General features: G+C 41.0%; 1 protein-coding gene and 1 long non-coding RNA gene across 7 annotated transcripts in view; one reads left to right on the top strand and one right to left on the bottom strand.

Annotated features, from left to right (window-relative positions):
- Nucleotides 1-27,077, bottom strand: part of trpm3 (transient receptor potential cation channel, subfamily M, member 3) — a 746,932-nt gene that overhangs the window by 97,138 nt on the left and 622,717 nt on the right. For all 6 annotated transcript variants that reach the window (XM_034170010.1, XM_034170014.1, XM_034170008.1 and 3 more), the window contains exons 13-16: nucleotides 24,260-24,400; nucleotides 10,365-10,394; nucleotides 7,318-7,610; nucleotides 2,172-2,400 (exon numbers count right to left, since the gene is read on the bottom strand). In XM_034170010.1, coding sequence (XP_034025901.1) covers nucleotides 2,172-2,400; nucleotides 7,318-7,610; nucleotides 10,365-10,394; nucleotides 24,260-24,400 — 693 coding nt within the window. The remainder of the gene's footprint in view (nucleotides 1-2,171; nucleotides 2,401-7,317; nucleotides 7,611-10,364; nucleotides 10,395-24,259; nucleotides 24,401-27,077) is intronic.
- LOC117510332 lies at nucleotides 9,277-26,262 on the top strand. The gene is made up of 4 exons (XR_004560682.1): nucleotides 9,277-9,290; nucleotides 14,242-14,248; nucleotides 15,115-15,119; nucleotides 25,867-26,262. It is a non-coding gene; the product is annotated as an uncharacterized LOC117510332 (long non-coding RNA).

Genomic DNA, 27,077 nt, shown 5'->3' with positions numbered 1-27,077 from the left:
CTGCATGGTTTTATTATTATTAATGTATTTTTTAATGTTGCTCGATGGTGAGCTGCAGAGCTTCTTAAGAGGCTTCCTGTATTTGTCCATAAACGCGTGTGTAAATTGTGAATGTCACATTGTCAGTGGAGGTGTGCCTCACCTTTTTAATGTCAGTGTGTGTGCGCCGTTCTGCATGTGTGTGTGTGGCCTCACACACACTCGCTCTGTAGCTCCCACGAACATTTTTCCAGTTTCATGATTAATCCATTTAACAGTGTACTGAATAAACTATCCCTGCATGTTTGCACAAATTTCCAGTCACCCGTAGTATAATTCCTTTTCTGTGTTCATGTTGTCTGATGTGAGGTTGTGGGGACTCGCTACTCAAAGGGCCTGTTTACATGAAATTGCATATTTAAATGGGGCGTGGCCAGGGAGGAGTTTGGTTCCACACTCAATTCCACATTCATTGGGATGTACAAACAGAACGTGCATGAATTCATGCCTACGCACACTTTGATACATCTGAATATACAGGGTGGGCCAATAAAATGTTACCACTTTTTGATCGTACACACGTTTTTGAAATGAGAACTTATTCAAAAATTTTATTTACAGACTTGTAACAGAAGCATCAAATTAACATTTGATACCAAAGGTTTCCCACTTTGTCTCTTGTTTTCCGCACAGTTCAATAATTGATGAAATGTTCAATCCACGCTCCTCTTCTTTGGATTACAGCTGCAACACGCATATTCACAGTCATCACAAGTTTGTGATGTTGGTCTTCAAGGCCTCAGTGGTCTGTGGGTTGTTGTAATTGCCTACAAATTAAAAAGTGGGTAACATTTTATTGGCCCACCCTGTATTTATGCTTACGTCAGATTCAGGGATTTGGCCTACGTGAATTTTTAGTAGAAAGTCCACGCAAGTCTTTGTACAAGAGGCCCCAGATCAACAAAATCCAGGCTCTGAATTGCACAAAAACAAAATGCTTCCTATAAGGGTTGCCACAGCAGATCATCCATCTTCTTCTGTTACATGACACATCTGCATTTTCTCCCTCATTGCCTCCATAAACCTCCTAGTTGGTCTTCCTTTTCTCCTCATGCCTGGCAGCTCCAACGTCAGCATCCTTTTCCTAATATAGCCCATATCATTCCTCTGCATGTGCTCAAACCTTCTCAATCTTGACTCTTTTACCCTGCATTGCTCTTCTTAAATGCTCATTCTTATTCCTGTCCTGAATTCAATTCAATTCAATTTCATTTATAAATTGAATACAGTAGTAGATAGTATAGAATATAGTATAGTAGACTAGATTAGACTGCAATAGAACAATAGCAAGCACCAAAAAACAAACAAACAAACAAACAAAAAACCAAATCAAAGCTGCACCACTTCTTTGACATTAGTTATTTTTGTCAAAGGAGGCTTTTAATCAATCCACTAATGTGTTTGACTGTGTTGCTTTTCTTTGGTCTGCATACTGTAACTGTGAATACATACATTATACAGTGAAGACAAAGACAAATGCAGTTGTCTCAAACAATAATGCTCTGTCAGAACATAGAACAGATAGAAAGCAATGCTGGAAGTTAGATTTTCATCAGAAATCTGATTGGAAGCCATCACAACTCCCTATAAGTTACTATACTGGTGCTGTAATTCAAGTTCCATGTGCATACAGCAAAATCAATTAGAACCTGGCAAAATACTAGCAGCACTTGATACCTTGGAAAGAAACTGTGCAGCTTGGGCGTTTTAATACAAACCTCTCTGTAAGCCACCAAACTTCAAAAGCACAGAAACAATTTAGCATGATTCTGACTTTTAGGTGTTTTATGTAGAAACAGGTTGTATTAGTTAATATATAGCTGTTTTTATATACCTTCGAAATATGTAGGTTATATCATATTACTGATTCCAAACGCTCTAACCCATGTTAATACATTGTTACATTTCTGCTGGGGGTTGCGTAAGGTTTGGAGCGATGATGGTCAGTAAGTTTGCACTGGGTCAATATGTTCTTGATATCTTCACAGTGACTCACTGCGTTCTTGTTAAGATATTTATCTGCACCGAAAGTACATATTGTAAAAGCTAGCGTCTTTCATTATCTTCTTATCAGTATGTAAAATGAGTTCATATTTCTTTGCTGTACATGCAAGTTACCCTACATCCTTTACCTTTAGGCCAGAGTTCTTGCGCATGCGTAAGCGTCCCATCCACATGTCGGTCAGCAGCATCTGACTGCAGGTATGAGCGATGAAATCTCTGTGTTTAGCCGCGACCGCCAGCTGCAGACAAGTGGCGTTGCTCCAGTTCTTCAGCTCATATGTTAGCAGCTTCATGGCCATCTGCTCGTCCTGTTTATAGGACTGGTCTAAGAGCTCCACTGCCAGCTGGCCAAATTCCCTGCAAAATTATATGGCGGTCATATACAGGCACTATGAAAAAAACTTGTGTCGTTCATGCAGTTTTTCTTTATAAATACATCTGCTGAAGATCTAACGGTTTAACAACTGAAAATGAAACATGACGGTAGATGCGTGAAATGACGTGGAATAGGTATCTTTGCCAAAGGGTATTCCATGTGACGTCAGTGACCCTATGGCCTTGGCAGAGGTTTGCGCTTTCCGAGTGCTTCTAGTTATTATTATTATTAGTAGTAGTATTATTAGGAGTACCGGTAGTAGCAGTAATAATTGTAGTTGTCATTGTGTAAAATCTTCCAAGAAGTGCTATTCAAAAAAATAAATAAATAAAAAAGGCAATACATTAAAAAAAAGTGTAGGTCTTCCATATGTGTATTAAGTGCAACCTGAATTATTTATTCAGGAATGCCACACTGAAAAAGAACCAACTTAAAAAGTTGTTTCAATTGGTAACACCTGAATGAATTAAGTTGTTTGAACTTAAGTTAGTAAGTTAGCTCAACTGTAACTTGCAAACTTAAGTTCAAACAACTTAATTCATTTAGATATTTAAATATTTGATGATGATACACTTAATTCATTTAAGTTGGTTCAACTATTATGTTTTGTTTCAGTGCATGCCACAGCCTGGAAAAAGGAACTATGAGTCAGATCGTATGTCAGTATGAGAATATAGGATGGTATTTATTCAAGTGTCTTCCAAGCCTGAAAAGACCCTTATTTGCAATGTAAAAAAGTATTTGAACATTTGCTGGCTTGACCCGGCGGCGGCGGCGGCGGCGGCACCCCGCTCGACTCCGAGTTAGGGGAACTTCGCCAGTTACTTCATCTTCCTGGGTGCGCCACCCGCTGATGACTCCGGAAACCGAGGTAGCCATAGAAGAGCCTTGAGCAGGACATGCAGGGGATATGGGGAGGTGGGCGCGGGAGTTGTTGTCGTTCTTTCTGCTCCTGACGTCGTTGTTCGTCTCTTTCGTCGCTGGTTCTCAAAATTCATCGCTCCTTCACGTGTTGCAAGATGCCACTTCTTTCTATCGCTGGGAATTTCCTCCCAGGTATCATTGGGGATGCCAGTGGAGTTGAGAAACTGTTTAAGCTGGTCCTTGAAGCGTCTTTTAGGCCCACCACGGGGGCGATCGCCTTGGGCAAGCTCACCAAAAAGGGTGACTCTAGGGAGACGAGTTTCTCCTATTCTAGAGATGTGCCCAGCCCAGCGGAGGCGGTGACGGAGAATTGCAGACTCTATACTCGGGAGTGATGCACGAGCCAGAACTTCATTATTCATAACAAAATCTTCCCAGCTAATTCGAAGAATTTGCCGAAGTTTGGATCGCTGAAAGCGCTCCAGACGCTTGATGTCACAATCGTAGAGGGTCCACATTTTGCACGCATATAGAAGAGTAGAGAGGGTTTTCCCCGCAGTGCTCAGGAGAGATATTCCGCAGTAGTTGCTGCAGGAAGAACGATCTCCTTTCTTGAATATGATGACAATATTCACGTTCTTGAAGTCTGGAGGAACTGTCTCCATCTCCCAAATGCAAAAAATCAGGTCCATCAAGCGAGTTTTCAAGAAGAGACCTCTCTTGTCAAAAAGTTCAAAGGGAATATTGTCAGGTGCCTTTCCAGATTTCATACAGCGCATCGCTTGAGCGAGTTCCGTAAAAATTGGGGGAAGAGCTAGTTCATGACGAATAGGGTGTTTTGGCATATTATCCAGGAGCTCCTCAACTGTGCTCGAGTTCTCGTTGAGCAAGCTGTGAAAATGTCTCATCCATCGGTCCAGGATTTCATTTGGTTCCGTCAGGAGAACACCATCTTCATCCACCAGAGCTCCCACAGATGTTCTCGGGCTGTAGAACTCTTTAGTCGCTGAGTAGAAACATCACATATCTCTGCCGTCTGCATAGCTTTGGATTTCGCATGCTTTTCCTTGCCACCAATCGTTCTTGATTTCATGGATGTGGTGTTGGCAGAGGGAAGAAGCGGCTCGAAGAGTTCGAGAATTGCTCCGGGTCTTACGAGCAGCAAAAGCAATCTGAGCTTTGTGCTTGGTGTCAACAAGCCTGGAGATCTTGGTGTCGTTCTCGTTGAACCAGTCTGGGGTTTTCCGCTTTATGAACCCAACAATTTCAGTTGCTGCATCCGAAATGGTGCTTCGGAGCGCAAGCCGTTGCTTGTCAACAGACGCTGAGGCTGCTATTTCTAAGTGTTCAACTTTTTTTCTGACAGAAGTTGCAAAAGATTTGGCCACTGCAGGATCTTGGAGCTTGTCACAGGTAAACTCGATGCTGTGGAATGCTGCAGGTAGGACACGTAGGAGGTTTACGGATGGTGGACTTGCATTTTGACAAAAGGAGCCGGTGGTTCGTCCAGCAATCGTCAGTGCCTGGCATAGAACGAGTAATGTGCACATTCTTCTTATCTCTAGCACGCTTGAGTACATAGTGGAGGATATGCCATTTTTTACTTCTTGGATGGTGCCATGTCATCTTCTGGCGTTGGGGGAGTCCAAAACATTGAGTTCATGATCACCAGTTCAAATGCTGAGCAGAGCCCAGCAAGAGGAGCCCATTCGAGTTACAGTTTCCGACTCCGTGGGGACCAAGCACGTCAGCCCAAATGTTCCGATCTCTTCCGACATGTACATTGAAGTCCCCAAGCACGAACAACTTGTCGCTTGCAGGAACCGCTTGAATTATTGGAGCGAGATCATTGTAGAAAGCTTCTTTGGCATTGTCTTCGGAGGGGATCGTTGGCGCATAAACTGATATGAGAGTGAGATGCTTTTCACAGGTCAGAGGGAGGTGGAACATCGTAATTCACTCGTTTACCGCCTCCGGCGTCAGGTGGTGCTTGTTAATGAGATCATTTTTTTATGTGGGTTTCATGACTTGTTGAATTATCAAATTACTGAAAGAACAGCAGTATATTTTACTTCTATCTGTTAATATAACCAACTAAAGAAATATGAGATCTGGATCCATCCATCCATCCATCCATCCATCATCCATCCATCCATCCATCCATCCATCCATCCATCCATCCATCCATCCATCCATCCATCCATCCATCCATCCATCCATCCATCCATATCAAAATCACTTCATCTATTTTTGAGCTTCCCTGTTATTAAGCCAACAAAAGGATAGAACATGTCACTCTTATACAGGTCCTGAGGCCCATTGATGCCTTGCCTATCTCTGGATTCCGTAACTTGACCCAATAAATAACTGAACAATTGTATGACCACAAAACCAAAACCAATTTGTACAACCTCTTTGATGTTATTTATTTCAGGGAAACATCATTTTCATAAAGTGCTGTGAAAAATGATTAATTGATGACATAATATCTCACACGAGCAGTTACCTCTAAGTGCACACCTCAGCAAATAGAGTATTGGCCAAAAAGTGTGAATATCTACAGACCCTTGTTTTGTTATTAGTTAAGCTTTTAAAAAGAAACACAAAGGAAAATCTACATATGTTGCAATGTTAAAGACATAAAAATAAAACTTATCTCTCCACAAACCATTGTAAGTCCCTTCGGCTGCTCCCTTGTTTGCACTCGGGGTCGCCACAGCAAATCCAAGGTGGATCTGCACAGGTTTTACGCCGGATGCCCTTCCTGACGCAACTCCACATTACATGGAGAAATGTGTCAGGGGTGGGATTTGAACCCAGAACCTTCCAAACTGAAACCAAGCGCATTAACCACTTGGCCACCACCCCTGCTATCTCTCCACATGCATATATTGTGCTTTGAGATGTACTACATTATGTACAGCTACTCCCAAAGTTAATGTTACCCTGTCTAAGCCTAAACCAACCTCTTTACGACATTTCATTAAAATTGGGCAAACATTAATTTTTTTCTTTATTTTTGGGGGCCATGCTAATAACACCACTAATAGAAGTAAGCGAAAAATCTTAACTGCTGCAGATAAGTGTGGGAAATATGAGGATATTAACGTGACAAAATACACACACAAAGAGATAACCTGACATAAATAAGTGCATAAAACTGTACATAAGCAAAAGGCACCACCCTTTTCTGCTTTTTAATAAGTCCGTTTGCATACAATAAAGACCAACATCAAAATTCCCCAATTACTCATGCACACAGGTACACATAATTGTATTATGCACCATACTACACAGCAATTAGTCACTGGATTGTCACAAATCATATTAATATTGCTGCATATAAAGAAGGATAATGAATGAATGGAGAGTTTTATTTTATTAACATTTTTAAATTATTCTTTGCAAATTTCAAATGAAAGCAATAAAAGACTGCATTACACTGTAAGTAATATATACTAACACACATTTTCAACATCACAGGGTCTTTAATGTGAGGAAAACATAGAGTCCCTAAACTCCTCGAAAGGGTGAATGGAACCGAACAAATTCTGTCTGGAAACTAATACTGCACTTAAAAGTAGTTGCTCAAAAGCTGTGTGTGTGTGTGTTTCTTAAATAGTCTCTAAAATCTTTCCTCTAATTAACAGTTATGTCTATAGCCAGTATTTTCATCTCTCCGTGATCACTGCCACCTAAAATGCAGATCATTAATTAATGATGTTGGATGTCATTAGTTTACTGTATATATATCGTTAATATCCCATGGGGGCCTGAGCAGTCTGAAACAGGTCAGTGTGGAGGGAGGAAGGCACACTAGTGTGTGTGTGTGTGTGTGTGCATCTAATTGTACCGGAGATGTTTTTCCTGTCTAGACTCCGTCCTCAACTTGGCATTAATCATTTGCCACAGAAAGGTTCCTTTGAGAATTCCTGGTCAGGCTGAAAAATCAGGTACATTTTTGTGTGTGCTGCCTGTATTCGTATGTACATGCACACACTCCTATGTGCAAGTGTGTGGTTTACGGCACCCACCTGGAGTTATGGTTCAGTTCCTGACTGATATCGTCCACCATGTCGTTTTCAGAGGCTTCGTGTGCCATGGCCTTACAGAGCTTACAGGCTACCAGAGCCTTGGCCATGGCTTCTTCACCGTGCTGCCAAAAGAACAGCGCCATCTTTTGGCGTTTCAGGAGCACAGCCCATACCATTAGCTCGTGGAAGGGGAAAGGAAAGTGGTTGATTTCTGGGTCATCCAAGTCAATGTCCACCTCTTCTTCCCGTTTCCGTGTGGTCTTCTGACGGCCTCTGCGGATTGGCATGTCATCCTAGTGGAGACCAATTACAACATGGTTGGAGGTGAACAGAAAACATACCGATGGATGTATTTTTTTCCACCCCATCAAGACACCACAGAGTATTGCAATTCACCAAATGATACTGTTGCAAAACAGCCTGTTGCAGAGGACACAATTGTACTGTTATGCATAGATTCAGCTAGCTCTTATTAGCAGGAACAATTTAAATATGTATTAATGCCAGATATGAACAAAATGGGGGATTTCATTTCATGAGCATGAAAATGATAATCACATTGGTTAGAAACTAGTAACCACACTTGTGCTGTGCTCTGTGTTTTTGTTTACTTTTTTTTATTTTTTGCACTGGGTAGAAGATAGGGCCCTGCCAGTTCTGCTGCAGTCACATGTTGACTGTTGGTGGCAGACAGTTAAAAGGGATGTTTAAATGGACTGCATTTATATAGCGCTTTTCCATCTGCATCAGACGCTCAAAGCGCTTTACACATCAATGCCTTACATTCACCCCAATGTCAGGGTGCTGCCATGCAAGGCGCTCACTACACACCGGGACCATCTAGGGGATTAAGGACCTTGCCCAAGGGCCCTCAGTGATTTTCTGGTCAGGCTGGGATTTGAACCAAAGATCTGCTGGTCTTGAGCCCAACGCTTAACCACTAGACCATCACCTTCCCTTGCTTTGTGTGAAGGAACGATGGAAAATTGTGCCAACACAGGCTGCGAGCACTCACACTCAAACATTAAAAGTTTTCAAATCTTGGAAACAACAATGACAAAGCGGGAGTTGATTTATCTTCATCAAACAGGAAAAGATGCACAGCAACAGATGAACTATTTCAGCGCAGAGATGCTCGGGTTTATATTAGGTAAATGTGAATAATTTGTGTGATATTACAGCAAGAAAATAAGCATTCACATCACAAAAAGTTTACTTTTCAAGCAACCATTAGATCCATAGTTTTTGTTTCAGTTATGCAAAATGCTAAAACTTTGTTTTATCTTTAAGTTAAATAAATTATAGCCTGACTGGTTAACACTGAAAAATGTTTGTGTTGTAACTGCCATCCACCATCTGCCACTGCAGATGACAGTAATTTGGCTATAAAGTACAATGTGACATGTGCATTGGTCTCCAATGATGCTGCTGTGCTGTGTTAATGGCAGGTGAAATATGACATGACTTATGAAATGCTCTTGTGTTTAAGTAGTTATTGTAGACAAAAGTAAAAACATAGTCCTCCAGCATACTGGTCAAAAATCACGTACATTCATATTATTTTGTAAGTCAAGTGATGAATTTTTGGATATTTTAGGGAAACTGCAACACAACAAATTCATATTTGGGTAAAATCAGAGCTGTGAAATGATAATAGCAGCACTTTTTTGTGGTCAAATCGCCACAGTTACTGAATAACAAAGAGAGCGCGGCACGAAGGCAAAACCAAAGACTGACGGGTAGATGGATTTCAAACAGTGATGGAACAAACAGCCGTGATCAGTATACAGAAATAAATGCTTCAGAGCAACACTTAGACACTAGCTGAGATATAAAGCTTTATGATCTCAATTTCACAGTGTGTGCACCACAGATACAGGTGAGGACACAAACGTCTGTGTAACCATGTTGGATCAGTCATTACATATTCATTTAAATGTAAATGAGCTGCGCTGACGCCGATCTTATGCACTGTACAGCCTCTGAAATGTTTGTAAAACTTTGTGCTAGATGGACTGGAGTGACTGAAGTTGATCATTTTATTATGTTGCACATCAATGAAGTGGTGAGGAGAGTAGTGTTTTCACTGGTGTGTGTGTCTATGTCTGTGGGACTGTGGACAAGATAAGTAAAAAAACAAAAAAATGGCAAGACGGATTTTCTTCAAACTTTGTGGGAATATTACTCGGATAGATACGTAGGGTTGGTGACATTTTGGGAGAGTTTTGTTAAAGGTCAAAGATCAAGATCAAGGAAAACAGTAAAAAAAAAAAAAAAAAAAAAAAAAAAAATCATTTTTGTATATCTCGGCAACCAAGAAGCTTAGATGGCTCAAACTTGGTGGGAATAATACTTTGATTGGTACACTCTAAAAAAAAAAAAAAACCTGCTGTCACAATAAAAAAGCAGAAAACAAACAAACAAACAAAAAAAACAAAATTGATGTAACAAGTTGCACAGATTTTTTTTAAAGTTATTTCAATTTTCAATTGAGTTACCACCACAAGACTACTGCAGTTAATCTGAAATAACTTTAAAAAATCCACGCAAATTGTTACATCACCTTTGCAGACAGTGGTTCTTTTTTCAGAGTGTATCTAGAGGTGTTTAGATTTTGGAGTGGTTTAATAAAATATTAATGGTCAAAGTCAAGAAGATCTTAGCCAAAAAAAAACACATTTTTTTGCATGGTTGAACAACCACGAAGCCAAGATGGATCATTAGATTTTGGAATAATTTGATCAAATGTCATAGTCAAGGAAAAAAATCTAAAAAAAAAAAACAAAAAACAAAAACAAAACAAAACAAAACAAAAAAAAAAAAAACACTTTTTTGTATAGTTCAAAAACCAATAGGTCAAGATAAATCAAACTTGGTGGAAATAATACTTATAGACATCTAAAATGAATGCTGTTCTGGGATTCAAAAGCACAAGACATGTGCTTAACTACTAGGCACAAATTGCTGGATAAGTGTGCATTTGACACACAATGAATAGATTTTGAAGTGAATAAAAACTGTGCAGAAACGAATAAATTAGCACTCACCTCCATCCCCAGCAGTTTCATGGCTTTGGGCTAAAAACAACAATACAACAATGTAAGCAAACAGAAGAACACATTATTGACAGCATTTTATTGGAGTTTATTGTACAGGTAGGACACAAGGCTACAGTCGCACACACAGGATACAAACCACGAATAATTTAAAGAATGTTGGTTGCTGTATTTTATTTTTGTAGTTTTCCTTAAAATTATCACAGCAATTCCTTTGGTTCTGCTCTGATAGACACATACCACAAACATTAACTCTTCATGGCTATTAAAGTGTGTATGTGCATATAGTAGAGTTCTGTAATAAAGCAGACCATCTATGAATTACGTATGCATTGATGAACCATCAGCTGAGTCGATAAAAATAGCAGCGTTCTCATGTGGGGCATTTGATATCTGTGTCTTTTTCAAAGCGTTGTTCTTAGTTAATGTGTGTTTATGTGGGAGTGTGTTTCCCTGTGTGTGACAAACCCATGCTCATTTCATCTACAACATCATGGATTTGAATTGCGGGCGACACCCTCTTTCACTTTCATTTTACCTCTTTTGCTCAGTCGACATTGCGCCTCTTCACTTTCTTTTTATGTGCATCTTTCCAGCTGCTTTTCTGCTGCTATTGCTGATGTAGAGTGAGATAGCTAAGCGCACAAAGATGAGCGCTCTCACTCACCAATGCACAAGCACAAAAGAGCACAAAGATTGAAATTTGGTGTTTGTGATGTGTGCACATTTTTTTTAATTGCCTTCACACTTGTGCCATTGAGCGGTGCAGAGTGAGAAAATAAGACAGAATAACTACACGTCACTATATAATTTGTCAAAAAAAAAAAAAAAGATACAGTGACGTAACATTATTTTACGGTGACGTAAAATAAGATACAGCTATAACATTTTATGTTACAGCCTTATTCCAAAATGTATGAAATTCATTTTTCCTGCAAAATTCTATACACAATACCCCATAATGACAATGTGAAAATGTTTTTTCTTTAGATTTTTTGAAAAAAAAAAAAAAATACAAAAAACCCTAAGAAATCACATGTATTCACAGCCTTTGCCATGAAGCAAAACAAATTTAGCTCAGGTGCATCCTGTTTCCATTCATCATCTTTGAAATGTTTCTACAGCTTAATTGGAGTCCAGCTGGGGTAAATTCATTTGATTGGAAAATAACTGGAAAGGCACACAACTGTCTACATATAAGGTCCAACAGTTGACAGTGTATGTCAGAGCACAAACCAAGCATGAAGTCAAAGGAATTGTCTGTAGACCTCTTAGACAGGATTGTCTCGAGGCACAAATCTGGTGAAGGGTGCAGAAACATTTCTGCTGCTTTGAAGGTCCCAATGAGCACAGTGGGCTTCATCATCTGTAAATGGAAGAAGATCACCAGGACTCTTCCTAGAGATGGCCGCCCATCTAAACTAAGCAATTGGTGAGAAGGGCCTTAGTCAGGGAGGTGACCAAGAACCCGATGGTTACTCTGTCAGAACTCCAGTATTCCTCTGTGGAGAGAGCAGACCATTTCAGAAGGACAACCATCTCTGCAGCAATCCACCGATCAAGCCTGTATGACAGAGTGGCCAGACGGAAGCCACTCCTTAGAAAAAGGCACATAGCAGCCCACCATGAGTTTGCCAAAATGCACCTGAAGGACCCTCAGACCATGACAAACAAAATTCTCTGGTCTGATAAGACAAAGACTGAACTCTTTGGCGTGATTGCCAGGTGTCATGTTTGGCAGAAACCAAGCACCAACCCTACAGTGAAGCATGGTGGTGGCAGCATCATGCTGTGGGGATGTTTTTCAGCAGCAGGAACTGGGAGACCAGTCATGATTGAGGGAAAGATAAATGCAGATGTACAGAGACATCCTGGATGAAAACCTGCTCCAGAGCGCTCTTGACTTCACACTGGGGGAAGGTTCATCTTTCAGCAGGACAATGACCCTAAGCACACAGGCAAGATATCAAAGGAGTGGCTTCAGGACAACTCTGTGAATGTCCTTGAGTGGCCCAGCCAGAGCCCAGATGTGAATCTGATTGAAAATCTCTGGAGAGATCTGAAAATGGCTGTGCACTGACATTCCCCATCCAAGCTGATGGAACGTGGGAGTTGCTGCAAAGAGGAATTAGGAAAACAGCCTAAAGATAGGTGCAACAAGCTTGTGGCATCATATTTAAGAAGACTTGAGGCTGTAATTGTTGCCAAAGATGCATCAACAAAGTATTTAGCAAAGGGTGTGAATACTTATGTATGTATGATTTCTTAGTTTTTTATTTTTAACTAATTTGCAAACATTTCAAAACAACTTTTATTAATGCTGTCATTATGGGGTGTTGTGAGTAGAAATTTGAGGGAAAAAATGAATTTCATACATTTTGGAATAAGGCTGTAACATAAAATGTTACAGCCGTATCTTATTTTACGTCACCATAAAATAATGTTACGTCACTGTATCTTTTTTTTTTTTTTTTTTTCTTTTTTTTGACAAATTAGAAAAGATGTAAATCTGAGAAAAGTGAAGTGCTGTGAATATTTTCTGGATGCACCGTATATTATCAAAGTAAGTTCAAGAACAGCAGTTGTTTCTCCCGGTAGGATTATTCTATGTTTTACACATTGTTGAGGTGTCTAAATTGTATTTTAAAACAGCAAAATTCCATGTGTCTTGAAAATGCCTTGAATCTTCTTGGTATGGCCATGTCTTTGAACTATCAAGGCCAAGGCCTGGAAAAACAGCTTTAAGGCCCCAAGGCTGAGTGTCAAGGCATTACAATAGCAGTGCACTCATGGCTTTAGCACATAGCAAATTTTGCCAGGTAACTGGGGATTTGAGTGATATCAGTAAACCAAGAATATCCAAAATTATTTTGAACTGCTCTTTGAGAATTAAAAGGGACTCGATGAAATTTTCTGATGTTACAGCCTAAATACAAGGTGAAGGTTTAAGATGATGGGAATTTTCCAGTAGTGTGGCTGAAAGAAACCAAGATGGTTTCACAGTTGAAAAAGAAGAGCTTGAACTTCTGCACAGACATTATGTCACCTTTGCAATTAGGCCACAAAAGCATCTTTGACAAATTATTATGATTCTGCATCAATAAGCATTTTAATATAATAATAATTCCTTTATTTGTCATTGTACATACATGCCATGGCAGCACAGTGACTTAGTGGTTAGCACTGTTGCCTCACAGCAAGAAGGTCATATGATTCAATCCTACCTGTAGCCTTTCTGTGTGGAGTTTACATGTTCTCCCTGTGTTTGCATGGGTTTCCTCCGAGTGCTCCGGTTTCATCCCACATTTAAAGACATGCGGGTTAGATGGGTTGGAAACTTTATAATTGTCCAGGTTTCTCTTACAAAAGAGATCTTGATCTCAATGGGACAAACCTGCTTAAATAAAGGTTAAAAGAGGAACATACAATAAAATGTGTCCTCTGCATTTAACCCATGCTAATTACAGTTTGACACAATCCAGCCACTAGGAGCAGTGGTCAGCCAGAGTCCAGCGCCCAACTCCAGATGTAGAAATGGTCAGGGGCAGAGAAAGGAGCAGACCCTAAATAATCATGATTTTGATTGCGAGAGGAAACCCACACAAACACAGGGAAAACATGCAACTCCTCACAGAAAGGGTGGCTAGAAACCCTACAACCCTCTTGCTGTGAGGCATCAGTGCTAACCACTATTCCACCCTACCGCCTACTGCGTGCCGGGTAATCGGGAGAGTCAGGAGTTTTCCCGGTGGGCTGGTCCAACCTGGGGGCGTTGTGAGGGGGTGTGAATATATGCATACATATATGACCACCACTAACTGTTAGGCTACACAGCAAGACACTTGGTCTGCTGTATCTTAAAGAGAAGACATTAAGTGTTATAAATGTTTTACAATCACAAAAATTCACAAGAAAAAAAACTTAAGACTGCTTCTTTTGCAATGCTGTTATCTTTTCCAAAGCCTAAAGTAGGGACATACCATTACACGTTTAACACCCCTATGCATTCATTACAGTTAGTTCAGTCCAATCAAGCCCTGTGCGCTCAGATGGGACTTACGCTACTAGCAAGTATAGGAGGAGTGGCTCGTGAGTGAAAAGATGGACAGAAAAAAGCCTGGTGGAGCTGAAAAAGCTAGATTAAGAAAAAGAAAAGCTTTGGAGGAAGATGTTACCAAGTGTGCAAAGCTCAGAGATATTTTTTTCAAGAAGACAGAGCAAAGAGGGAAATGGTAAATAGGGCCGGGCATAAGAGGCTATATGCCTGTTGGTGCCAGGATGTCAGCCGTATCAACATTTGTAGTCCAGTGGTCCCTCGTTTATTGTGGGAGTTACGTTCTAAAAATAACCCGTGATAAGCAAAATCCGCGAAGTAGTCAGCGCTATTTTTTACCATTATTATAGATGTTTTAAGGCTGTAAAACCCCTCACTACACATTTTATACACTTTTCTCAAACAGGCATTAACATTTTCTCACTTTTCTCTCCTGTGTAAACACTCTTTTTTCTTCTGGGCAAGAAGATTATAAACAGACACACGCAGAACACAATGCGCGCGCTCTCCCTTCCCTCACTGCCTCCCTAACCTCCGGAGGTACGGCTGCGGGACCCGCAAAGAATCCAAGTCCTCTCTCGGTGGCTACGGAGCTCTGCGGCTGCGGTCAACATTCGCATCAAAACAGCGAGCGTAGTCTCTGGACCTGTTGCCAGAGTTGACACAGCTGCGCACAGCAGGGGACAGTGTGAGTGGCACGCTGTTGTGTTTACCGAGCCCGCAGTCTCTGTAAGCGCATCGGAGGCAGTGAGAGCAATCGTGGTGATGCCAACCGATGCTGCGACTGGCCCGCCTGATAAGGATGCAGAACACAATGCGCTGTTAAAAAAAAAAAAGCATGCAAAATTGCACAAAAAAAAAAATAAAAAAATCCGCAAAACTGCGAGGCCACGAAAGGTGAACCGCGTTATAGCGAGGGACCACTGTACCAACTCTTCCAGCTACTTACAGTATGGGACATCATTGCTTAGGTGGTGTACTGGTGAGTTAACAATACCGTTCTTGTTTTAACTAACTTTTACTTTATATTATATCCCACCCAATTTTCACAGCCAGTCAGCACATAAATGCTGGATTTAAATGCTACAGCAGAACTCTTATTATCTCTGTGCGCTGGCGGTTTGTGGGCCGGTTGGATATGAAACTCCCGGGCTGAAAAATGTTCCCAGCACTCCCCTGCCTACCACCACTGTTTATGGAATGCACATCTAAGCAGGTGGTTGAAGTTTTCTTTTTACGTGTTCTTCATGTTCCATCATTTTACCACATACAACAATTGACAATCAACTATGATTCTGATTAGATGATGTTAGGATACACTCAGAAGTACAAGATAGATAGATAGATAGATAGATAGATAGATAGATAGATAGATAGATAGATAGATAGATAGATAGATAGATAGATAGATAGATAGATAGATAGATAGATAGATAGATAGATAGATAGATAGATAGATAGATACATACATACATACATACATACATACAGTGGTATGTAAGTTTGGGCACCCCTGATGATTTCCATGATTTTCCATTATAAATCATTGGTTGTTTGGATCAGCAATTTCAGTTAAATATATCAGACAAATGCAATGATGTTTGATTAGTGAAATGAAGTTCATAGGATTTACAGAAAGTGTGCAATAATTCTTTAAACAAAATTAGGCAGGTGCATCAATTTGGGCACCCCAACAGAAAAAATACATCAATATTTAGTAGATCCTACTTTTGCAGAAATAACAGCTTCTAAATGCTTCGTATAGCTTCCAATGACAGTCTGGTTTCTGGTTGAAGGTATTTTGCAGCATTCTTCTTTACAAAACATCTCAGGTTTGTTGTTTTCCGAGCATGGACAGCCCGCTTAAAATCACACCACAAATTTTCAATAATATTCAGGTCTGGGGACTGAGATGGCCATTACACAACATTGTACTTGTTTCTCTGCATGAATGCCTTAGTAGATTTTGAGCAGTGTTTAGGATCATTGTCTTATTGAAAGCTCCAGCCCCGGCGCAACTTCAACTTTGTCATTGATTCACGAATCTGTTGATATTGACTGGAATCCATGTGACCCTCAACTTTAACATGATTCCTATTGCCTGCACTGGCCACACAGCCACACAGCATGATGGAACCACCTCTAAATTTTATTGTAGGCAGCAAGTGTTTTTCTTGGATGCTGTGTTCTTTTTCAGCTATGCATACCGCCCCTTGTTATGTCCAAAATACCTCAATTTTAGTTTCATCAATGAAGCTGGCTTGTGCAAATGTGCTTTAGCATACCTCAAGCAACTCTGTGGCCTGTACGCAGAAAAGGCTTCCTCTGCATTACAGCACCATACAGCATCTCCTTGTGCAAAGTGCACTGTATAGTTGAATGATGCACAAAGACACTGTCTGCAGCAAGATCATGTTGTAGGTCTTTGGAGCAGGTCTGTGGGTTGACTATGACTGTTCTCACCATCCCTCGCTTAAGCTTATCTGAGATTTTTCTTGGCCTGCCACTTCGGACCTTAACTAGTACTATGCCTGCGGTGTTCCATTTCCTCACTATGTTCCTCACAGTGGAAACTGACAGCTGAAATCTCTGAGATAGCTTTTAGTATCCTTCCACTTAACCAGTCTTTGTTTTCAGGTCATTTGAGAGTTGATTTGAGGACATGTTGCCATGTTGCCACTCATTAGAAGAGATGCAAAGAGGGGAAACATTTGTAAATTGCCACCTTAAATACCCTTTCTTGTGATTGGTTCAACTATGTAAGTGTCAGGATTTGGGTTTTGTTATCGGTTTTCTGGTATCAGTTTGGTTTCATTGAGTCTCTTGCCGGGGTCGTCTCCCGCAGGTGCAGGATTTTTCTTTGTGGAGAATAAAGATAATATGCTTCGGCCCTGTATAGGTTATCGGGGGTTAAATGACATACCAGTCAAGAACCTTTACCCTTTACCCTTGATGTCTTCAGCTTTTGAGTCACTAGAGGGCGCCAAAGCATTTACTAAATTGGATCTTCGAAACGCCTATCATCTTGTCAGAATCAGAGAAGGGGATGAGTGGAAGACGCCGTTTAACACTCCTGCTGGTCACTATGAATATCTGGTAATGCCATTTGGGCTTACTAATGCACCAGCCATCTTCCAGAACCTGGTAAATTATGTTCTTCGGGAATACCTGAATAAATTTGTATTTGTGTATTTGGATGATATATTGATCTTTTCTCCCAACCTAGATACACACACTGAGCATGTTCGGACTGTGTTACAAACTCTCTTACGGAACGAATTGTATGTCAAGCCTGAAAAATGTGAATTTCACAAATCTCCCGTGTTGTTTTTGGGGTTTGTTATTGCTGAGGGGAGGATCCAAATAGACCCCGACAAGGTGGCAGCGGTACGTGATTGGGTGGTGCCTAGTAGTCGCAAGGACGTTCAGAAATTTTTTGGCTTTGCTAACTTTTATCGTAAATTCATCCGAAACTTAAGTTCTGTGGCTGCTCCACTCTACAATGTGACCTCGTCATTACAGACATTCAAGTGGACTCCGGAATGTGACGAGGCCTTTAGGGTCCTAAAGCAATGGTTTACTGAATCCCCCATGTTACTCCTTCCTGACCCCGCACGGCAGTTCATGGTAGAAGTCAATGCTTCGGATAATGGTTTGGGAGCTATCCTGTCCCAGATGTGCCCCGCAGACAGACAGTTCCATCCTTGTGCCTTTCTGTCTCGCAAATTGATGTCTGTGGAGTGCAATGATAGCATCGGCGACCGGGAACTGCTAGCGGTTAAGGTGGCCTTGGAGGAGTGGTGACACTGGCTCGAGGGGGCACAAGTACCATTTTTGGTTTACACAGATCATCAAAATCTGGCTTATTTACGTTCAGCTAAACGTTTGAATGCACGTCAGGCACGGTGGGCAATATTTTTCAGTCAATTTGATTTCGTTATCACTTACCAGACTGGGTCAAAGAATGGCAAGCCAGATACATTATCAAGGCAGTACGATAACTCTGACGCGCCTGTAGATCCGGGTAACATCTTGTCATCTTCCTGTTTCGTTTCTGCCATTACGTGGGAGATTGAATCTTGTGTTAGGGCCGCTCTGGAGACAGGATCTATTCCGGCCGATTGTCGTACCAGGAAATTGTTCGTTCCAGCCCCCCTTAGTGGGGAGATCATAGTAATCAGTTTTCTTGCCACCTGGGTATTAAAAAGACTATGTTTGTGCTTCAACAATGATTTTGGTGGCTGAGTTTGTGAATGCCTGTCAGGTCTGTGCCATGCATAAATCCTCAACTCGCCCTCCTGCTGGTTCACTGTTGCCATTGTCTATTCCTAGACAACCATGGACACATATTTCGCTGGATTTCGTCACCGGACTTCCTCCTTCCAAGGGACATACGGTTATATTGACTGTTGTTGATCGTCTTTCCAAGATGTGTCATTTTGTGCCTTTACCAAAACAGTCTTCTACCAAAGAATTGGCTGAGATTATGCTCTCTCATGTATTTCGTCTCCATGGTTTTCCTCAGTACATTGTCTCAGACCGGAGTCCACAGTTCATTTCTGGGTTCTGGAGGGAATTCTGCTGTCTCCTTGGGACCACCTCCAGTCTAACGTCCGGCTACCATCCACAGGCTAACGGTCAGACCGAACGTTTTAACAAGGAATTAGAAAAAGCTCTTCGAATTCTATGTTCACAGCACCCGTCCACCTGGTCCACACAGTTATCATGGATAGAGTTAGCACACAACAGTCTTCCGTCTGTATCCTCTGGGTTTTCACCATTTCACGTCATCTTTGGTCACCAGGCTTCCTTGTTTCCTCATACTGTTCTACGATCCCTGGTTCCGTCAACTCTAAGTCTGGTCATTAAGTGCCAATGAACCTGAGCGCGAGCTCGACGAGCCCTCGGTCGTTCCTCTGCTCTCTACAAGGAGGCGGCTGACCGTAAACATTCAGTGGCTCCTGTATATTTAGTTGGTCAGAAGGTTTGGTTATCCACCAACCATTTACCTCCGTGGGACTCCACGTACGTTGTCTCCCAGGTTTGTTGGTCCATTCCCCATCACTAAGGTCATCAATCCTGTTTCGGTTCAGCTCCAGTTACCCAACTCCATGCGCATTCACCCTACTTTTCACGTTAGTCACATTAAGCCATTTCGTTCTAGCCCATTGTGCCCTCCAGCCGTTTCGGTTTCTGGCCTGTGTTTTCTGTCCATCGGCTGCTCGCTTCATGCCGTCGGGACCGGAGGGTGCAGTATTTGGTTGACTGGGTGGGTTACGGTCCAGAGGAACGGTCATGGGTTCCCTTCCATTTTATTTTGGACCCCGGTCTCATTCGCGATTTTCATTCGGCTAATCCTGCTGCTCCTGGGCCGTCTGGGGTAAGACCTGTGTGTGTGTGTGTGTGTGTGTGTGTGTGTGTGTGGGGGGGGGGGGGGGGGGGGGGGGGGTACTGTCAGGATTTGGGTTTTGTTTTTGGTTTTGTGGTTTCAGTTTGGTTTTGTTGAGTCTCTTGCTGCGGTTTTTCCTGTTGGGGTCTATCTGTCCCTTTCTCTCGGGACAGAGAATTAAAGTCAGCAGAGAGTTATTCTTTCGTTAATAACTCTCTGCTGACTCTTGGTGGTGGGTGTTTCCCTTGCTCTCCAGTCATGGCCCCTTCTGGTTCATTCCACTCACACCTGTTCTCAATCAGCACCTCATCACCTGGGTGTATTTAAGTCCCTCAGATCTCTTGGTTCTTCGCCAGATTGATGCACCTAGTGCCTTCTCTCCAGCTCTATTTGTATTCTCGACCTGCTTGCCTCGTGTGTTCCGATTACCTGCCTGTATCCTCGACCATGCCTTTGCCTGATGTTTTTGGTTTTGTTACTCTTGTTGGACTGCTTTACTGTGTACCGGACCCTATTTACTGTTTCAGTAAACTGTTTTTAGCTACAGATCTCGTTGTCAGAGTCATCCAGCCGAACCAGTTATCCAGACCTGATAGTAAGGAGGTCAAGGGTCAATGAGCTTACCAAACTAATTTTGTGTTCCAATAATTAGTGCAAAATGTATTCAAATCGATAAAATGACAAGGGTTCCCAAATTTATGCACCTGCCCAATTTTGTTTAAATAATTATTGCACACTTTCTGTAAATACTAGAAACTTCATTTCACTTCTCAAATATCAGTGTGTTTGTCAGATGTATGATATATTTAACTGAAATTTCTGATCCAGACAACCAATGATTTATAAAGGAAAATCATGAAAATTATCAGGGGTGCCAAAACGTTTGCATATAACTGTAGATAGATAGATAAACAGTCCTTGTATATGAAAATACAATAAAATATAAAAAAGTTATTTTCTTATTTTTCCTCCTGCCTTTAATCCATTGGCGTTCTTGATGAATTCCACAGTAAATATATGACGGTTTACTTCATTTATACAATACCCTGCAACAATTACTTTCAATAAAGACTTTTCATGCTTAGATGGGTTTATTGAGTCAGATTTATTATTCTAGATTTACTCCTGTCTCAATTTAATCCTTATCTGTGAAGCCAGCATTTAATGTATTCATAAATAATACAGTATACTGTGTTTAGTCATGTAAAAAATAACTAAAATCACACCATAGCCAAAATAAAATAAATAAATAAATAAAAATGAGAGTGTTAATCAGTGAGATGACACTGAAGCTTTAGGTTAATGACAGGTGCCGCGCTGTGACTCTACTTCAGATTGACCTGAGAAATAAGTGGAGGACAAGTCTTGTTTGACCTCTGCTGATTACCAGCATGTTAATAACATTGTTACTGGAGATGAATCCATTTCATTGCATGATAAATCCAAACATGTTGAGTATTTGTGAAAAAAGTTTGGAAACCAATTGTGTTACTTTCCCAACGTAATCTTAAGTAAATGCAAAGTGAACATACTTGATGGAATTAATGTTGCTTTTAATATTAGATTTATAGTGTAAATTTTGCATCATAAAATACAGGCGGACCCACTTCATAAAGAGATAAATAAACTGTATCAGTGTTAAATCAACTTATGTAACTGTAATAAAAGCAATCTATACTATAATAGATTTAGAGAAAGACTTGTTGGCATCAAGAACCAAAGATGGATTAGTTATGTGGTGGATGTGGTGAACTGCAGCAATAATGCAGGCTCCCAGACATGACCTGTCCGACATCCAGAAAGCGTAATTGGTGACTTTCCAACATGCAAACAACTTGAAAACTGTAACTGGGAATTGCATACACCTTCGCCATTTATGGAAAACTGTTTTTTATATTTCCTGTAATCATCACTGTCTGGAGTAAAGGACTTTTTTTTTCTCTATATTTTTATGGAAGCACACCCTGCAGTTAACCTGGATTGCAGCATTACGGCCCCTTCACACATAACACAAAAACAGAGAAACCGGAAGAAAATCCATGAACCAAAAATGAAATATTCCACCTGTTGTCAGGAGGAACGCACAGTCGAACAGGTGTGCATGATACCATGGCAGCGGTTCCATGCACGCTCGTCTTCGCACGCACAAAATCAGTGCGAGCACGTGGAAAGTCGCGCACACAGCAGCGGAGTAAAAAATTAATAAAACACCACAATTTATAATACTTAATTCCTGTTATAAAGAGCGCATTTAGCCTCCACCTAGACGTACACCAGGAAGTAATGAAATGACGTGGATCGCTGTTCTCCCTTTTATGTTTTATATAAATGACCTGATAAGCTCAAACCGGCCGGCTCCTGTCTCATGAAAAGCGGCTCCCATTTCATGAAGAGCCGGGCTCTCATGTCATGAACACATCAGCCGGCATGGCATGTCCGGCGCGCAGTGATCCACTGCAAATGTGATCTGTTTTTAAATTATTACAGTGTGGGGAAATCCCACAGTGACATGTGCTTCGCAGGGACATCCCGTGCGGTGATTTCCTGCATGGCATGATATTTACCAGCCTTGCGGTGAGCTGATGCTCCAGTCATCTGAATCAAATATGTTTTAATTTATTCCCACCTGAGGATGGCAAGCCGACATCCATGCCTCATAGTAAAGTTATGTGAGGTCGTATCCTACAAGCCAGTACAGGTGTTCCCCAGCTGAGTTGCGAGCACAGACATCTGAGCAGCTGTATGTTGCAGAGGGACATGCCCACCTCTGTCAGCGGACCCTGGAAGCTCACAGACAAAAGCTCACTCTCTGTACCTTCATTCTGTGATTTTTATTCTATGTATGTTTTATTATGTGTTTGTCCGGCATCTGTCTGATGTCTGTGTTTGTAATGTAACACGTCATGTGCACTGAGCTGTCATTTCCAGCTGTCAGGGAGTCACTGGTAGGCGATCAGCTAACAGGCGCTTTGCCATGCTTTGTGCGCTCAGACGTGGCTGGATGGTCTCCATGTGATCATGTCTGTACATACATATCAGCATTCGATGCAAGTATACCTCTCCCCGCACGCCATATGTGTTGGGGGAGGCGCAACAGACATGCACGCCACATGTGTTGCGGGGGGGGGGCAACACACATGCTGTACACACGCAGGCTACATGTGCTGAGGGGGGAGCCAACACTCTAGCATGCCACAGGTGTGTTGCTACGTTACGCCACAATCGTGGGGCACTTTGACACTTTTCACAGACAGCTCGAATGTGGTCGCCTGTTGTCTACTCTTGTACCAGGAGTGCAAATAGCCCTGCATTTTCTGTGTCCAGCGAGCGGTGTTGGATGTTCGTGTGTGTCACCTGGAATTTGGCCGACACCTGCCGCGAGAGGGACTGAATGGTCTTTCACAGGGTGCTCTATGTCCTTCGGCTGTTGGTGTGCACGAATAGTTGTAGCAACAGGTGTTTGAGGTGTTAGAGGCAGCTCAGATTTTTCATGAATGGCATGCAATTTCTCCTTCATGTGCTAGTCGGCTTCAATCATGTTATGTGTGAAGGAGCCCTTAGGGAAGTTTATGTAACGTCTCTTATTTCTCAACTGTTAGTGCATAACCTTTGAGTTGCTTAACATGCTGCCGGTTTACTGAAATCATAGAAATCACTAGTTTGTGGAACCAAGTTAGTATAGGCCATTCTCTTGGGGTCACAGATGACTCAGTTCATCTGTGACCCCACAGCTCTTTAACTCATTCCAGAAAGGGCCAAAAGGGTGCAGATTTTCTTTGCAACCACCCACTCCACCAGGTAATTTCACTGATTAACAGTATTCCATCTGCTCAAGGTGATGTTTGTGGAATGAGTTGACGAGCTCTGGCCTATACTAACTTGGCTTTACCTTTGGGAAAGCCCAAGTTCCAAATGTGAAATAATCTTGCATTCAAAAAAACCTATCTTGGAAACTAACTTATCTAAAATGTTGCAATGGATCACTTCTGTCGTTAAGAAATTATGTAACTGGTGGTACTCATTGATGTTCAATAAACTAGTCCAAGTAATACACAACATGAATCTGAAGTTGAACTTTTCCCCTGGGATGTTTTTGTTCAGACTCAATTTAGTCCTGGAGTAGCCATTCAGTCAGGACTAGGCAAAGTCTCAGACTATTTCAAACAATGACTGAGAAAGCTGATTTGTGTTAACCTGATATAGAAGGATGTTTAGGGTGGTATTAGACTTAATACCCATCTGGGAAACTGCCTAAAGTTTTTTTCTTTTTTATGTATATATTCCTCAATATTTTGTCATCAGGCATAATATTGTGGAGAAGGCCATTTCTCTAATACGTATATCTGAGAACTGGAACTGATGGCATTCTGAAATATTCAGTCTGAGGGATAAAATTTTGTTTTGGGAAGATGATACGGCAGTAAAGGATCAAGGATCACTCACTCTCTTTGGTCCAAAAAGGTTGTGATATAGCGTTCGGAATCTCTTCCTGGTATAATTACACCGGTATGCTCCACCCATGAGGTATTCGATGACCAATCCAATATCAATGAGGCTGATGCGGTAGTCCGGAGGCAGGTTTCCCTATGAAAACCAGGCAGTGTTAAAAGGTAGCAGCCTTTGCTGACTGATTCATACATGAAAACAATCAAATGACACAGACATACACATTCAATTCACAGAATCCATATCTAACTTTGTGGCTATGAAAGAAAACAGGATTATTAGATTCACCTTGAAGTAGATCCAACTGAACCCTGGATATTCTCGCTTGGAAAGAACACACAATGTCAGTGAGTAGACCGAACACCAAGCAGTGGTAGGTGCAGACACACACACACAAAAGCTCTCAGACAATATCTCTCTTAAAGTCTTTTTCCTAAAGTGTCACCTTAATAAAGAAGATTCATTTTAAATTTGACATTTAGAATTTTTCATTCATGAGTAGAACCTTTGAACTGCTCCCTCATTGTAATCACCACACTTTCTTTCTCCCAGAGTTTCATTCAATTAGTCTTGAGCTGTATAATTTCAGATGCCAAATTACTTTGAAGATTTCCTGCAAGGTTTGTAGAATACATATTTAAGACCAATCTCATGGCTATACCTCTGGCTGTATAAACAATAAAGGATAATAAATACAGGAGAGAGACATAATTCAGTGGAAATGTGGACTATAGAAAATATGTACAGTTGTGGACGTTTACATGCAGCAAGGCCAAATCTTTTCAAACTCAATTTTCCAAACACTATGCATATTATATTTCTAAGATGTATTTTACTTTGCTTCACTATGCCAGATTTTTGGTGGGTCAACAGTTTGTATTCACTAAGATAAAGGCCTCTTTAAACAACATGAAAGATTTCAGAAATTAATGGAATTGCTTTTAAACGCTCCTGAATGACTGGCACCATTATTTTATAATTGAGAACCTTTGGTCTACATGATGACTCTTTACTTTTTGTTTTTAAGAGCAAGAAGAAAAAAAATCTAATAAATTTAACAAATGCTTCCAGAGGACAGTTTTCAATGTAGGATTAGTACCATCTCAAAAAGAGCCAAAATACTACATACAGTATGTATGTATATCTATCTATCTATCTATCTATCTATCTATCTATCTATCTATCTATCTATCTATCTATCTATCTATCTATCTATCTATCTATCTATCTATCTATCTATCTATCTATCTATCTATCTATCTGTCTGTCTGTCTGTCTGTCTGTCTGTCTGTCTGTCTGTCTGTCTGTCTGTCTGTCTATCTATCTATCTATCTATCTATCTATCTATCTATCTATCTATCTATCTATCTATCTATCTATCTATCTATCTATCTATCTATCTATCTATCTATATATATATATATATATATAGTGTGAAAGGGCCCTTATCCTATATATGTATGAAAGCCAGGGTCCCCTGATCATGGGTTTAATGCAATGCACCATGGACTGGTGCCTATTATTGGTAATAATGGCTGTGGGTGTGCACGTCAGTGATCTGATGACCATAATAATCTGATCACACATGAGCACATGCACTGCAGTAGTCAGGGGACCCTGGGTTACATGTGATCAGTTCACAGGTTGGATGTCATTCGACATCCAGCAGTGAGACATGGCAGACATTCATAAGATAATGGACCACAGTGCTTTCTTTGCCACACCCCCTCCCCTTGCTTGCCTTCCACCCAGACTTCGGGTGGCGACCAGACCAAATGTGTATGGCATTCGAGGTGCATTCTGCATATTCCTTTTGCATTCTGCCAGCATTGGGGAGATTTGTGCTGTGTTCCAGCTGCATTTGACCTGCCTTCTGGGTATTCGTGCTGTGTTCGGAGCGCATTTCACCTGCATTCGGGAGCTGCTGCATGCCGAATGTGCGCAAATCATTCAAGGTGGCTTCAACCCACATTCTGGGTATTTAAACTGCATTCCTACACAGCTGTTGGAATATCTCTCCATCACAACTACGTCTCGAAGTCTGGCTTTTCTCCCATTTCGGCTGATTCGGCTTGATTCCTGCTCATTCATGTGTGACGGGGCCCTTAGTCATGTACATGTACACATGTACATTCACTTAATTTATGTCTTGTCATTATACCCAGTAATTCATAAAATTCTGCATATTTTTGCAATCACTGCTGATCACCTCCTCTAATAAGCATGGCTTGTTTATTGGATGATTGTTGTTTTCCTTTCTCACTTTCTTCACTGTCCTCACTGGGATCTTTGTTGTTTCAAACAGTGTTTTTTGTTGTCATTTCTCATTATTATAAGTGTTGTCGCTGTCATGTTTTGTTTAATGTTCCTGCCGTGTGTCATAGCTCTTAATTTATAGGAAGGAAGCATCAAATTGTTAATGCAATATTAAAAATGTATACAAAATATTCTTTAAGATGAGTCTACCATTGCTAATGTATCACCCTAATTTGCATCCTGATTCCAAAATTGAGGAAACTGGGCTTGGTTTATTAAAACAGACAAAATTCATACAATTACATGACAATTTACAAATGACTCCAACTGATGATGACTGAGTATTGTTGGACATTGCCAGATACACTCTGGTACATATAAGTCCCGTTACATGAGTGTTTTTGTGCATGTGGCAGTACATGCCCACAATGCTACTACTGCATTATTCCCACAAAACTTTCTTCTTTTGAGGAGCACTACATGCTTCTCATGGGATTTATGTTGCAGAGGAGACACAGGAGGACTCCGCTCATAGAAAAGTAGATCCCGAATAATGTAT

The sequence above is a fragment of the Thalassophryne amazonica genome, chromosome 5 (genome assembly GCF_902500255.1).
Source record: "Thalassophryne amazonica chromosome 5, fThaAma1.1, whole genome shotgun sequence".
Lineage (NCBI taxonomy): Eukaryota > Metazoa > Chordata > Actinopteri > Batrachoidiformes > Batrachoididae > Thalassophryne > Thalassophryne amazonica.
This window is presented reverse-complemented; position numbering and strand designations above follow the sequence as displayed.